The sequence below is a fragment of the Silurus aristotelis genome (genome assembly GCF_946808225.1).
Source record: "Silurus aristotelis genome assembly, chromosome: 19".
NCBI lineage: Eukaryota > Metazoa > Chordata > Actinopteri > Siluriformes > Siluridae > Silurus > Silurus aristotelis.
This window is the reverse complement of record NC_139592.1, coordinates 21527859-21543806: the sequence shown is the minus strand read 5'-3', so window position 1 is coordinate 21543806 and position 15948 is coordinate 21527859. Positions and strand designations below refer to the sequence as shown.

The following is a 15948-nucleotide window of genomic DNA, read 5'->3' as shown; positions in this document are numbered from 1 at the left end:
CAATTTCCGATGAGGGGAAAAAAATGGATTACTACGTTTGAGAAAGACTACAAGGCGCCTATTCATGGACACACCGACATTACTGCATTTTGGTCCTCGTCATCCTTTAAATCCCGTTTACGTTTTGGCATGAAGCAAGCAAATTAAACGCTTTGTCATTTCAGGTTGCCAAAGGGGACAATGTGTCGGATGCTTCCTTCAGTGCTGCACACGGAATCGGATGTGTTTTTTATGTAAGAAATGAGATGTCTATTTGATACTGAAGGACCGGCTAAAGGTTCTAAGTAGGGATGGGCGATACGATGATAATATTGTATCGCAATTTTCTTCGACGTGCTGCATGTTTTACGATATATTGATACAGAAAAATTGGGACGTCTGACGAATTGTTTAAAATAATAAAAAAAATTACAATACAAATCAATTTAAATTAAATGTGATGTACAACTTTAACATTTTAATGATACAACGTTTAAATTGAAAAATTAAATAAATTATATATATAATATAATTAAATAAATTACATTATATATATTTTAAAAAAGCATAATGCTTATCTCAGGAAGGCGGAACAGGATAGAATTGATGACGAAATCAATATTATATCAAATTGCCCAGCCCTAGTTCTATGTATACTGAAATGGATTAATCTACTGACTCTGGATCAATAGTTTTTCACATCGAGAGACTGTATATACAGAAAAAAAACAAAAAACGATAGGCTAAGAATGGCACAGCGGAGTATAAATGAGGTTGCTGGTTTGTTTGGAGAATCTGTGAGATATCACGCACCAGGAGCCCTGATCGCAGGCCAGGAGAATGGAGAAATACAGGTGTTGGTCTTCTTCATATTGTTGTTGTGCAATTTGGTTCAGCCCTCTTAAAAATAAAATAAAAAAAAAAAAAGTCCATAGCAGGAAACGAAACGTTTGTTCAGCTGAGGGAAGGACTTGACTGAATCAAATAAGACAGGGTCAGGAGAACGTAAGAAAGTAGAACGCGGGAAAGCGATCTTGCTGGTCTGGTGTAATTCATCACAGCTCAGTGGATTTGGATTGAGTTGAGCATCCAGCTTTGAAAGTCTTATTTCACCCAAAAACGCTCACATTGGGCCGTATTCAGAGTCCCAAAAAAGGGAAAGGTTCCATGTATTCAGAGTCGGGTTATACACCTGGTTAAGAACAAGCTATTTGAATGATTAAAATGTTGATACTGCCATATTTTTCCAAAACGGATTTTGAACATCATCAAGATCAGTGTTCGTTTAAACCAGGGGTGCCAAACTCATAAGGGCCAAATTTGGGGACCAAATTGTTTAAGATTGAAAGTTTTTAGCTGTAGCTTTAGTAAACATTTCAGGGTATATTTAGCATACTTGTTTACTTCATGTTTGGTGTGAAAATGCAGACGTATATTGTACTCCTTCACCACTAAAACTGCATCAAGTCTTCCTTCTGTGTCAACTTATCTCTTCATGGACATTTTGGGATCGATTGTTGATATTTCTAATGTCTGTTCGCTGAAGGACGTCACTTCGTGGGGCCATGAAGTCAAAGTGAATTGTGGGAGACGTAGTTTATAGGTAATGTGCATTTAAAATTAGCATAGACCTTATTTGAGACAATCATGCGCATTCGAAGCTCTTGCGGGTCACGTAAAATGCACAGGTGGGCAAGATTTGGTCTGCGGGTCTTGAGTTTGTCACCTGTGGTTTAAACAGGAGCTCCTGAAAAACAGGAAATAGATTTTTTTTTTTTGCATTTGTTATTCATTATTGAGACACTTGGAGGCGCACAATTGTATGCTGTTCCATGGTGTGGAAGCTCTTGAGTGGCCTGCTATAGAGATCTGACCCTATAAAATAATGAATTGGAATGCTAGCTAGCTGCATCCCAGGCCTCCTCAAATCAAGCCCTTCTGGCTCGATGAGCAGAAATCTGGAAAATCTAGTGAAAGTTTTTGAGTGAAGGTTATTATAACAGCGAACAGGCACTAAATTTGGTCAGATATCCACAAACATTTGTCCATATAGTGTATGATGTAGCATAGAAGCAAGAGAAAGAAGATTCAATGCAACAATGTGTAAATGTGGGTAAATCTGAGGTCTGAGGACACAGTTTTTGTATGATACCACACATTATATTAGCTCAACTCTGAATACGGCCCTTAGCTACAAAATAGAAACTAGCGCGCGACTATATAGACAGCATTATTGTTGGCGCTAATTAGCATCTGTAGGCCATGTTAGCATTTCCGGGTAAAGTATTCCTTTTTGTGTTTTGTTGAGTGAGCGGGTCTTGTCTTCTGCTGGTCCTCTTGTTGTCTACCTTGGGCTTTGCTCTATGTTAAAACACATAAAAAAAAGGACTATTAATATCAGAATACACGTTACGAATATGATAGATTTTTGAGAACTTTAGCTCTTACCATTACTCTGCAGCTCATCCAACTGCAATATAATGAAGGAAAATTTGTATTATAATTTATATTGTAATATATATTGCATTTAATATTGATACATTGCTGAAAAGAACATTTTAATTATGCTAGTTGTCTCACATGCGTCTCAGCGCTTTCGGATGTAGGTTCGGTTTTGAGCGCATCTGATGGCACATTGTTCTCCAGCATGGCATCATCCTGCACATACACATGCAAACATCATAGTGAATGTAAAGCCAGGGAACGAACTCTCAGCACACCAATCTATTAATAGAATGATATTATTAAGTCAAGCACTGATTGATTTCTAATGCAATTATCATAAGCCCAATTATCGAGTAGTATTTTTTTAACTACTTAAAAAAAAAATGGTGTAAATAAGGCCACGTGTGTTGTGGTGAGTTCAAGTCAGGAGTTTCATCCATCAGTTATTCCTCTCAAAATGTTCCGCTTGCTGTTGAACTGATGCTAAACTTTATGTTGGTGATGAGTAGATACACCAAGCCCAATTAACACAAGTTCAAAACATATATTTGACTTTAAAATGTATTGAAGATTAACTTTTCCCAAATGGAAATACTTCAGTAAAGTACAGATAAGCAAAAAAAAAAAAACAAAGCTACAGAGGTACAGTAAGGAATTACATGAAGTTAGAATTAAAGGTATGTTAAAATGTGAGAATGGATGGATACACGGGTACACGTGTGTGTGTGTGTGTGTGTGTGTGTGTGTGTGTGTGTGTGTGTGTGTGTGTGTGTGTGTGTGTGTCACTTACCAGGACCCATGGGTGAGACAAAACCTCCTCTGCTGTGTAGCGTGCACTCACGTTCACTTGAAGCATCTTGCCAATCAGATCCTGTCAAGAAACATGGATACAAATGAATATTTTACCATTTTTACCATCTTTTGTGTAGGTGTGGTATAATTGTGTGTGACAGAAACATTATATGTTGGTGTATAGTTGTGTGTTGTAAAGAGTTTGTGCTGGTGTGGTGTATTTTAGTGTATATTAGAAATGTGCATCTCTATAACTTAGTCTGATCGATTCGCATCTTGTTGTATAGCCGAAGCTACAATATATTAAACATAAATATGAAGCAGCTACCGATGAGATACGATATGATTCACCCCAATTATGATTTAGTGAGATCCAATTTCGATTCGATTCGATTCAACACCATGCGATTTGATGCAATACGATGCAATGGGAAAAATATGATGCTCTGCAATTCAGTATGGTACAGACAGTTTGCTTTTATTTCATTGGTTCAGACAAACAGCAAATCATAAATTTACTTAAATGCCTTCCGACTTCTAATGCATTTCCCTTTAACAAGCAGGCCTTTGTAATGCAAAAACAAATCGCATCTACTAATTATCATATATAAAAGCATTGTTTTTACCAATTCAAATATGTCAAAAAATGATGCATCGTGATACAAATAACAACTTGTGTCCGATGCACACGTTTTAAAATTGATGTATCACATTTGTTTACTTGCACTGATGCAAATCGCTGGATCTTACCATCTCTATTGTAGAGATAATGTGGGTCAGTGTGGTGGTTTTATTAACCTTTTTGGTGTGTGTTCGTTGTGGCGAGACTGTTTGGATTACTGTTTGGGTGCGTATTAGATGGTTGATGTGTGCTGGCATGTGTTAGTTGCAGACCTTGGCGCTGACACTGATGTTGTCCCAGTAAGGGGCAGGAAACTCCAGTCGTCCCCTTAAGATCTGCTCAAACAGCTCCTCCTGCTGGTTCCTTTCACTCCGGAATGGAGGAAAACCACACAGGAGGATGTACGTGATCACACCAGCTGCCCAGATATCCACCTTTAAACCATACCTGGAGACGGACAAATGCCATTGAATTGAAAGTTGTTCACTGCATGCATTTACTCTCTGAATTCTGAATCTGATTTCTCTCATTATCGTAAATAACATTATAATAAGTTTTTTATTATTAGTTTTTTTTCTTGCATAACTCATATTAGACTCAAGTCATGGACTGTATTTTATTAATTTTATTTATTTTTTGTTTCAACTTAATATTTAAGGATGTTCCTCCAATTAAAAACAACTAGTTTGAGATTCATATCGCCTTGTCTTTTTGTTTAACTACACTAGAAACCACCCCACCCCCCCGCTGTAAATCTTACTTTGAGTAAATTTACTAAATTAGCTATTTTTACTTTTTACTTTTTATACTTGAGTAACATTTTATAAAAGCAACAGTCGTTTCACTTGAGTAGAATCTTTTTTTACTCTTTCCACCTCTGTATATCAGTCATCAATGTACAGTACAGAGTCTTACAACTATATAATATATACACGTGTCCAATTAAAAAAAATCCTGCTTCTGGCTATTATTATTGTTGTTTAACCTCAGTAACACACACACACACACACACACACACACACACACACACACACACACACACAGTTGTACCCTGTTTCTGCAATAATCTCAGGTGCAACGTAAGTGGGTGTTCCACACACAGTATAGAGTGGTCCTTCCACTACAGTTGCCAGACCGAAATCCCCCAATTTCAGAGACTTGGTACCATCAGGATATTCACATACCTACACACACAAAAACAGACATGTATGAGATTTGTATTATAACGGATTTGTGGTACATTCTGCATGTGTGTGTGTTTGACCTTCAGTAATGTGAGTTGATGTTTTAATGTGAGTGTTACATTTTTTTATCTGCTGCACAAATATTAGTGTACCATAGATTGTTGTGTGTGTGTGTGTGTACCAGTAGATTCTCTGGTTTAATGTCTCTGTGCACTATGCTCATGCGGTGCAGATACTTGAGAGCCCCGGTCAGGTTGTACACCATGGCACTGGCATCTCTCTCTGTATACTTTGTGGACGAGGTGATGGCATCGAACAAATCTCCTCCCTGTAAAATGCACAAACACAAATGATTCCGGAAAGAAATCGGTGCAAAAAGGAGGATAAAGGGTTAGTACAGTTAATGACTGTGTATTTTTTTCATTTCTGAAACATGCCAGACATCCAAATCTGCTAAATGTTTCCTTTTCAGTGATTTTAATTAAACATTTTTTTTATCACTGTTAGCATTTTGGGATAATCTCGTACAGCGTGATCAGCAATAATCCTAAAAGGCTGACAATCCAAACTAATATGCTTTTATATATGTATAATGCAATAATTGCTTATCATGAAGTGCTTTTGATCGGATTTGGGGTTTTTTTCCTCAGTGGAAAGAACGATAAAATATAATTTCTGAGGTAAACATGAGTTTATTTATGTGTAACTTCACATATTTTTCAGTGTCCAAAATTGTTCTCGAAGTAAAAAAAAAAATAAAATAAAACTGTAGACTCTTATTGTAAACCTTCATGTTTTCTCTTTTAAATACATTTATTGTTAAACCGTAGTAGATTTTTTAAAATACTCTACATAAAGTAAGTATTTGCACCCCTGATCATTACAACCGCATGCTGCTTTTCCACACTTTTCCACAGATTTGGATGCACACAATTGCATAAAATGTCTATAGTGTGCTGTAACATTACTATTTCTCTTCACTGGAACTAAAAGGGGTTAAACACTGTTTAAGCATGACATTAAACACACAGACAGACACACCTAAATAGAAATTAGACCATGATACAGAGTGTGTGTGCTACACTCTTTAAACTGTTGCTGGCACATACTCTATAAAATAGAGTTGATTTGGTAATGCTGTTTGCTATAGATTCCAATCCATAACTTGTGCTTTTTCTTATGTATGACTATCAGTTATTAAACTCCTGATTAACGAACCTGACCTTGACCCATCTCAACTTTTGAAACTTCTCATTATCACATCATCCCTCTTTCTTCATGATCCTAGAAAAGTTACCTCAGCCGTTAACCTCATACTGTCATTATAATCAGAGACATGAAATCACAATACTGAAAAACAGTTTTGTGTAAAGTAGTAAATTCCCTACTCCTGGCTTCTAAATGGATTAACTTCATGCAAATCAAAACATAAATACATAACCAGAGCTCACGACAACTCCTGAACATGGATCTATATAATAGATCTAATATAAAGTGTAGGTCCAACTTCTATGATGGCAGCGGTCCAGGAAAGCAAAACGCATAATACTAGAGAATTGCAGTTACATGATTCTATTCCAAAGACGACAGCAACCTCCTCCAAATCTTTTCATCCAACGCAAAATTCTGCTTCAAATGTCTCCAAGGATGCAAAGTACCTTAACAAGCTCCATGACCAGATAGAGCTCTGTGGGCGTGTCCACCTCCTCAATTAACAGGATGATGCTGGGGTGCCGAACCCGGCGCAATATCGCCACTTCGTTGGCTATCAGATGCTCCTGTAAATGACAGAGCACCAATCAGAAAAGTTTATATTTAACTATACTCACTAACCACTAAATAAGCAACACCTGTACCAATCAGAATCAAGTATAGATTTTGTACAATCAATGAATTTCCAGTCTCATATACGAAATCTTTGCATGATGTCATTCATTGTGCTGCTGCCACATGGTCAATTAACATATAGCTCACCTTCCCACTGCATTTTCCCTTGTCTATGATCTTCAGTGCATACTCCTGCCCAGTGGCCCTACACACACACACACACACACACACACACACACACACACACACACACACACACACACACACACACACACACACACACACACACACACACACAATCATATATATAACCGATAACCGAGCCCTTGTGGTTCAAAATCTAGCTTCAGAACACAACAAATAATGTGTGTGTGCTTTAGTTCCATACCGCTCCACACACTCTTTGACCACCGCAAAGTTTCCGTCTCCGATGACTTTCCCCACGTCGTATTTTTCAGTGATGATGGACGACTGCGGTTTATTTCCATTTACTAAACCACCACATGGGGTGGCGTGAGTAAGAGGGAGAATGAGAAGAAGGAGAAATGCAGGGGAAGATGAATATATAATAAGACTAGATGTTTAGACTATACAATGCATTTACCGTTTAACAAAACATCCACCCTTCACCCTAAAATATGAAAGATGTTTATCAATTCTGCTGCTTTTTTGTCGATCGGTGCTGTATTCTAATTATCCACACTTGCACCACTATCAGCAGGTGATTGAATCGAAAGTCGTTTACGCTCAATAGTTAAATATGTTGTTCATTGAAAAGCTGTTCAGGGTGGATTTTTCATTTGAGGAAGGTTGTGTGATGCTATTTAGTGATGCTAATTTGTGTGTAACATCACCTCCCAATCTCCGCCAGCATGCCGCAAGCCTTTCACCCCAATGCGCATGCACTCTGATATTGCATATTCATTTGCTCAGCAAAATAAAATTTTTTTCCATCACTCACTCACTTACACTGCATACATTAATCCTTTCTCTCTGTCATTCTATGTGTGTGTGTGTGTGTGTGTGTGTGTGTGTGTGTGTGTGTGTGAGAGAGAGAGAGAGAGAGAAAGAGAGAGAGAGAGAGAGAGAGAGAGAGAGAGAGAGAGAGAGAGAGAGAGAGAGAGAGAGAGCAAAGGAGAGAGGGAGGGAGAGGGAGGGAGAGGGAGGAAGAGAAAGATTTACCTTCTAGGCTCAAGTCTTCTTCTCCATTTAGTTCTCCGGAGGGGGGAGGGGAGGGAGATACATGACGGGAAGAGATCTGCAAAGCACAGACAGAGAAAGCTTCAATCAATCACTCTCTCTCTCTCTCTCTCACACACACACACACACACACACACACACACAAAATGCAAAACTGTAAACGAATAGCATAGGCTTGATTCATGATTGATGAGAATTGATCTCAAAGCTTGAGACATCCTCATATGTAATGAACTATATAAACAGTGAAGCTGCTCTCCACTAAAAAGTGGATGTGGGCGTGCCGTTAAGCAGGAGGTATAAATAATAAGTAAAAGCTGACGTTATGGATGAAATTAAACAGATATGATATGAAGTGAATCATGAGAACTGGACCATAACCATTCACATGAATGCTATTTAACCCATTTTTGTGTATTTGCATATACAACAATGTATATGTTTTCAAGATTTCCCAAACACTTCAGAAGCCTTTATAAAGTTCTATTTGACATACTTTCTGACTGCATGGACTTGCTGGGCTCGTTGGCAACTTCGACGACCTCGCAGTCGGGCTCTCACTTCTCGGCACTTCATTGGCTGGAAATGGAGAAAGAAGACAAGCTGGTCATAAATCAGGGGAATGGGCACAAAATAAATTCAAAATGTCCAATCTCTGTGAACGTTTCATGTTTACCTAACAGGGGTGACTTGGACCTGAAAATGCCGGAGCTTCTCGGGATAGCGTATTTAACAGGAGCTGATGACTTTGATGATTTCATCTTACACTCTAAAGCAGAGACAGATATAAAAAAAACTATGAACTCTGGGCTGTCTATTCTGAATGATTAGCAACAAACACTCAAAGATTTCTGATGAAGTAAACATATTAGTTGCATGGGTTTTGGTATATTATAAGGGGTTGGTTTAGGAGCAATAAGTCTTGCTGATTTGTTGAGCAAACTATGACCACAGAAGGCGATATAAAAATAAATAAATAAATGAAATAACAAAAGAAAATCAGCCAATTACACATACATTACTATTATTTGGCCAGTTCTTGGTTTTAAACTTAACATAGATTTTGCATGTTTGTATTTACCCCACGTCTTACCGTTAACAAATGCGGTGGCCGATGCTTTCCCCGCGTGTCCGATTGCAGCATCGTCCTGGGCATAGCGGAACTTCTCAAGACCACATGCAATAAACACGTCATCATCACCGAAAAAGTCCTGCAGGTTCGTTAGCTAGAGGCACAGAAGGTCAGTTCAAATTCGTCTCTAATATCAAACATACTCATACACAATCATACACTAAAACGTTTTTTACAAACAGACCAGTATCCCTCACCATTACCCCTTAATTACATTACAGATTTTAGCTTCCACTCTGAGGTGTGACTGAACTGTGGCTTGTAAGCAGCTCGGTGTGAACTATTTAGTATTATGATCTAGCAAGAACATCACAACAATGGAATTTCGCTCCCTTTTTCGACACAATCTTAACACAAAATGGTAAATCACTCTCTCGACTCCAGTTCCGGGTTCTTTCTTATACACAGTGTGTAGTTTGACAGTGAGACGCCATTGAGGCAGATGCAGTTGCAATAAGAAACCAGCAGATTTAGCTTGAAAGGCACAGAAAGGTATACAACAACCCACCCACAACCACAGACACGTGCACACACACACACACACACACACACACACACACACACACACTTACACACAAAAACACTTCCGTCTCGCCAAAGAACAAATAAGTCTTTTAAGGAATCCCCTCCTTCCCTGCTGTAGAAAAAAAAAGGTTTGGCATACAAATGAGCCCTGGCCTTCTCCTCAACCACACACACACACACACACACACACACACACACACACCTCTATACTGGTATGTGTGGTTTATCAGGACTTTTCCCCCAAATAACAATCATCTTGGTTTATGGGGACCCACCTTTCCCTTTAAGTCTTTCAAGGAATCCCCTCCTTCTCTGCAGTAAAAAAATGTGTGGCATACAAATGAGCCTTAGCCTTCTCCTCAACCACACACACACACACACACACACACACACACACACACACACACACACACACACACACACACACACACACACACACACACACACAACGGCACCAACTTGTGTGGTTTCTGTCTCTGCTGAGCCATTCAGGGAGTTCACCCAAGAGGAGCGGAGAATGGTTACCATAGCAACTGGCCAGCAGCCAGAGCCAAACTGGGCTTCTCCTGCATCCCCACCTCCCCTGCACACACACACACACACACACACACACACACACACACACACACACACACACACACACACACTGCTTAGTAAGCTTATGCTCTTACCATATTGATTATTAGTGTATACCGAGGACAGCAAGTGTCACGCTGATGAAGAACGTAGGGAAACTCCAGAAAATATGCACACTCAGGGTCTAACTAGACCCCTTGGTGTGTAGGATGAGGGCCAGTATTGTTGGTGTGCTCATAAATGGCATTAATCACAATGTAGGCTGCTGAGGTTGAAGCCAAGTGACTTGAATTATTAATTCCAAATTTAAATTTCTGGTTTAGGGTCTGGCCAAAAACTGTCTACATTCCCTGGAAGATGCCATGTGACTCAAAAGGACCAGCCACTGTTTTTTTTGTGACAACAGGAAACATTACTACTATATTACTATTACTGTAATGCCACTTAACAAAAACAAGAAAACAATTTGCCAATTTCTTTCCATGCAAAAAGCCTACGATCCAAAATTATAGTCATCATGAAGCGTCAGAAATTCCCCTTCAGTCTTTATTTGTCACATATACATTACGACACAGTGACATTTTTTGTACAGATATTGTCCAGCTTGTTCAGAAGGTCGGGTCAGAGCACAGGGTCATCCATGATACAGCACAGAGGGTTAAAAGCCTTGCTGAAGGGCCCAAGAGTGGCAGTTTGGCCCCCAACTGACCAGGTCGGGTCAGAGCACAGGGTCATCCATGATACAGCACAGAGGGTTAAAAGCCTTGCTGAAGGGCCCAAGAGTGGCTTAAACCCCCAACCTTCCGATCAGTAACCCAGTACCTTAACTCCTGAGCTACCACTCCCAGCTATCTGCAGAGAACTGCCATCTTTGCAGACAGTTTTAACTAAACAAATAGTCTCCTGCATTGCTGAGTATTAAAAATACAGCAGTATCACACATTTCTCTCAAGAGTGTGGACTTTTAATAGCAGTTGCATCACGGTACGTCTCACACGAGCACAAAGCCTAAGCGGATTCATATCCTGTGCACATTCGTACGCGTCACGTCACATGGAAATTCCTACCCACCTGCTTGCCATCTAGCGTGTACAGCTTCTTCACGGCTCCAGAGTCGAGCTTAATGGCCTCTGTGATGTCAGCCAGCACCTGCTCGAAAGAGTGAGCTGTCTTTTTGTTCAACAGCACTCGAACCGCCTTGCGTGGTTTCACACCGCTCCGGATCACCGTCACCAGCTTAGGTTTGATAAAGTCTTTACTTTCTTTACCTTCCCCGGGGCCCCGCTGGCCCCCGCTTGTACCCTGACGGACCACCCCAGCTACTGAGCCTGTTCCAGCCAGCCGAGAGCCCCAGTTAGGATTCACGTTCTTAGTGTAGTCTACTTTCCTGTAGGGCTCGTTCGATGCACAGACGTAGCTCTCACCTGCGGGCGAGAACATTTAAAAAATTTATATTATATAACACTGTTTAATTAACTTTTCAAAAAGCTTTTCACACACTCTTAAACACACATCAAAAAACGAAACAAAAATTGTAATGAGTAATGTTATTAAATAGAAGTCCACTGAATATTTAAGTCAAATGGAAGGTCAAAGTGAAAATAGAATAAAAGTCTTTTTAATGGACCATTAATAAAAGTCAAATTAACATATGATGAAAAGTAAAAAAAAAAAAAAAAAGGTTATTTGAAGGTTATACAAAAAGTTGAATAGAAGTCAAATTAGAGTCCATGGAATAACCCAAAAAAGTCTATTAAAAGTCATGGAGATCAAATGAAAGCCAAATGAAAATCAGTCAATTTATTAATGGAACATGTATAAAATAAAAGTCAAATGAAAATTGAACCAAAGTCAAATAATAATTAATTCACAGAATAACAAAAAAAAAGCAAAAAGCAAAAGAAACTCAAATAAACATGTGCGGATTATCCAATAAAATGGACTCATGTAAATGTATGAAATGTAATAAATGCTGAATAGAACCTTTAATGGATTGAATGAATGTCGAATTAAAGTCAAACTAATTTAAATTAAAGTCAAATGAAGGTCGAATGAAAATCGAACGAATGCTTAATAAAAATCTAATTAATGTCAAATGAAAGTCAACTCAAAAATGAATGAATGAAGATGAAATCTGAATAGAGTTCAAATGAAAGGAGAAGTTTTTTCAATGAAGTTCACGCATTAAACATTTCTTTAATGGACTGGACCAGGCTTGGGAATAAAATATAAAAGATTAAATATATTTATATTCACATAGAAGGTTGAACTGATTGTATATTTGTGCAACAGCTGCGGTTTCTGTATGGATTGGTTTCCTTTTCGTGTAGGAGAATCCTACTGCTACGTAAATGTATTCCCTGGTATTGATCTAAATGCTATTCGAGGCACTTAATGTCAAAATCAATCACTTTGAATACGTGCTCTGTGGATGGCTCCAAATATATGTTGCAAATTTCGGTCTAAAGATCATCTCTTCCTACAGAAGTCTTCACAATATTGCATGTCTAACTTCAAAAACGATTCGAAAAACCTGTGAAGCAGCTGTTTGTTTGTACCAAACATCTGGAACACACAAGAAATACAAATTTCCAGCCTCCATTTATTCTGAATATATTACTTAAAATATATTCTATACATAATTCTTATTATTTAGCCCATTATATTTACATGTACATAAATTACTGCCCTTTTTTTCATAAAGGCGGATTAAAAAAAGGAATTGATTCAACTTTTTATTCTTTATTTCAATGTCATTTCACACAGCTGTGAGCTGAATATATAAGGAAAGGAAATTATATGCCACCCCTATAAAAGGTGGAATTGGTTCAGGCCGGTCTTTTCAGTGAAAAAGCAGGTAGTTGTGGTTTGTGAAGGAATCGGGTTTCAAGTGTGACAATAAAGAAGACAAAGTGCAAAGCAGGGATTGAAAACGACTGGCAACCCCCGCCCCGGCCACAGGGTGTATGTGGGGTCATTTTGTGCTACTCTGCTGCATTAGAGACAGTGAGACAGTGAGAGAGAGAGAGAGAGAGAGAGAGAGAGAGAGAGAGAGAGAGAGAGAGAGAGAGAGAGAGAGAGAGAGAGAGAGAGAGAGAGAGAGATGGGACAATGTCATATTTAGGATTTCTGCAACTCTAAGCATATAAAGGATTAGAGAAAATGAAAGCACAGCAAGAAGACAGAGAAACACACACGTATGAACGAGGATACAGATTGAATATGTGTTGTAATGAGAAATGAATGAATAGAGATAAATGGCTGTAATTTTGTATACAATCATTCCCTAACTTTTATCAGAGGAAGTAAAGGAAACTCTAATCCTCTTTAATATAGTGGATGCTAAATTAGAAAAAAAATGTAAGCTTTGTATCACAAATAGCTGCAGGATAACAGACTGAAATCCTTTTTAAAAGTAATATCCGCTTTGGAAAATGACAAATCAATTTCATGGATTAAAATCAATGCGACCATTAGCATCACTCATGCCTGTGTGTTTACAACACTGTCAGACCAGACATGCTGCTGTCAGCAAATTACCCAGGGGTGGGTGTGGACAGGGGGGGAGGTTGTGTGTGTGTGTGTGTGTGTGTGTGTGTGTGTGTGTGTGTATGTGTGTGTGTGTGTGTGTGTGTGTGTGTGTCCACTAATCTCAGCCAGGTCCTTGGTTTTACATTCGGTCTGCCCTTAGCTGAACCTCACGCAGAATGAAATTTGGATTCCCTCTCTGTTGGACGGAATTCGCCGGGTTACCATGGTGACCGTACAGAAGATCTCATTGGCTACTTCTAAAGTCGCATAGTTCTGTACGTGCCTAGGATTTTAGACTTAAGAGGTTACAGCACCTAATTGTGTAGAGGACGAGGTTGCTGTATTGCTTTATAGGTTACACAAGGGCAGGAATGATGATAATGAAGATGATGATGATGAAGATAAAAATGACCAGCACAAGCTTTATATGTCTCAGACAATTTAAGCAGGAATTGAGTAATAGGTCGGATTTGGAATTGCATTGGGGTGGCATGATTTTTGGCACCTATGAAGCATGGCAAAACCCTGAGTACATATTCAACATATGTACTACTACTACTACTACTACTAATAATAATAATAATACTACTACTAATAATAATAATACTACTACTAATAATAATAATAATTATTATTATTATTATTCAGCAGAATTACAGCAAAAATTGAGTCGGATTTGGAATGGCATTTGGGGTGGCATGAATATATATATATATATATATATATATATATATATATATATATATATATATATATATATATATATATATATATATATATATATTTTTTTTTTTTTTTTTTTTTTTTAGGGTACCACCCATGCAGCATGCCAAAACCCCTGATTACTGATTTAATTTATATACTATTTATTCATTTTGCAGTAATATGGGTTGTGGTTGTGTGATTTAATTTTTTTATTAATATTATGTAATTATTTACTGGTGTAAATTGTGTATTAATTTCCGTTAGATTAGTGATATAAATCAATCCGAACTAATTACACTAATCATTTCAGCGCGTTTGGTGTCGTTGAGGCCCGTGCACGTTTCCCCCGTGCGCGCTCCTTTTGTCCTCACCTTCCAGCAGCTCGTCCAGGCTCGTCACGCGCTTGCTGCCGTCCGCCGTGTAGATGTTGCGGACGCCCTGGGGCAGGTGCAGGTTATCGGTGAGCGCGCGCGTTAGCTCGGCGTGCAGCGCGTCCAGGGAGCGGAAGCGGTCGCTCGACACCGCGTACACGAGCCCCTTAAAGTAGCGGTCGCCGTTGCGGTAGAAGCGCACCTTGCGCGCGCGCTTTTCTGAGCTGAGCGCGCGGAGCGTGCGCGTCCGGTAGAAGCTGCAGTTGGCGCTTTGAGCGGGGCTCGGCACCAGACTGCTCGCCCGGGACCCCGACGGAGAACCGGTGCCGGTGGCTCGCGTCGCGCGCCGGACCTTGTCCCGCTCATCAAAGTGCTCGAGCTCGATGCTTCTGTTCAAAGCCATGTTTTTTTTGTTACCGGTTTTTTTTTTTTTTTTTTTGGTCGAGGAAAGCGATGCGATGCGCTTTTTATTGTCACCGGCTCCCGGGGCTTCACAACGCGCAGATCCCTCACGCCTTACCGGAGAGCGTTCAGACACCACCGTGACCCCCTCTGAGCGAGGGGCGTCGTTCTGCACGTAAACATGATCTACTGAGGAATCACAATAATTCTACCTACACCTGCACCTGATATTCTTTCAGCAGTTTATTCCATGAACAGGTCACACATCATCATCACCATCACCATCATCCGGTACGCCGCCGCTCTCACCAAGAATTAATCCACAAGTCCGATTTCATCCCCAAATCCCCAAATCCGATTTCAGTGAAAGCTTGGTACGATAACACGAGCTCCTGGCTTTATCTAAACCGCTTCTGAAGGACCTCGTGGAGGACGAACGGATGGGATGCTCGTTGCGTGCAGGTGCTGGGCGCGCCGCGCTGTGACCGGGCAACAGCATGGCCGCTGACGGGAGCGCGCAGATCCTCTCATCCAGGCGCGCGCAGGAGGCGAGCGGCCGTTCGGGAGCGCGCATCGGCTTCTGCCTAGAGACTGGAGTCCGCTGGGTCTTAGTGCTAGAAGTGGAGAACCGGCTCTGTTCAAAGATTCGGCTCTTTT

The 15948-nt window shown here is 39.7% G+C and overlaps 1 protein-coding gene across 2 annotated transcripts; it reads right to left on the bottom strand.

The window, feature by feature from the left end:
- Positions 1-1357: 1357 nt before the first annotated feature.
- On the bottom strand, positions 1358-15868 carry LOC310715105 (serine/threonine-protein kinase DCLK2). Of its 2 annotated transcripts, none has more exons than XR_014530235.1 (16): positions 14890-15860; positions 11354-11706; positions 9143-9275; positions 8726-8818; positions 8546-8628; positions 8032-8107; positions 7238-7340; positions 6997-7054; positions 6681-6800; positions 5204-5350; positions 4889-5022; positions 3782-4285; positions 3215-3423; positions 2560-2637; positions 2428-2449; positions 1358-2340 (listed from the first exon to the last, which is right to left on the bottom strand). XR_014530235.1 is itself a non-coding variant. In XM_083521320.1 (16 exons), the coding sequence occupies exons 1-16, from the start codon at positions 15290-15292 to the stop codon at positions 2324-2326; spliced, it is 2076 nt and encodes a 691-aa protein (XP_083377446.1). In that variant the 5' UTR covers positions 15293-15868; the 3' UTR covers positions 1358-2323. The 2 variants fall into 2 exon arrangements, 1 of the variants encoding a protein (XP_083377446.1); XM_083521320.1 differs by having other exon boundaries at positions 3215-3295; positions 4111-4285; positions 14890-15868.
- Positions 15869-15948: the final 80 nt, after the last annotated feature.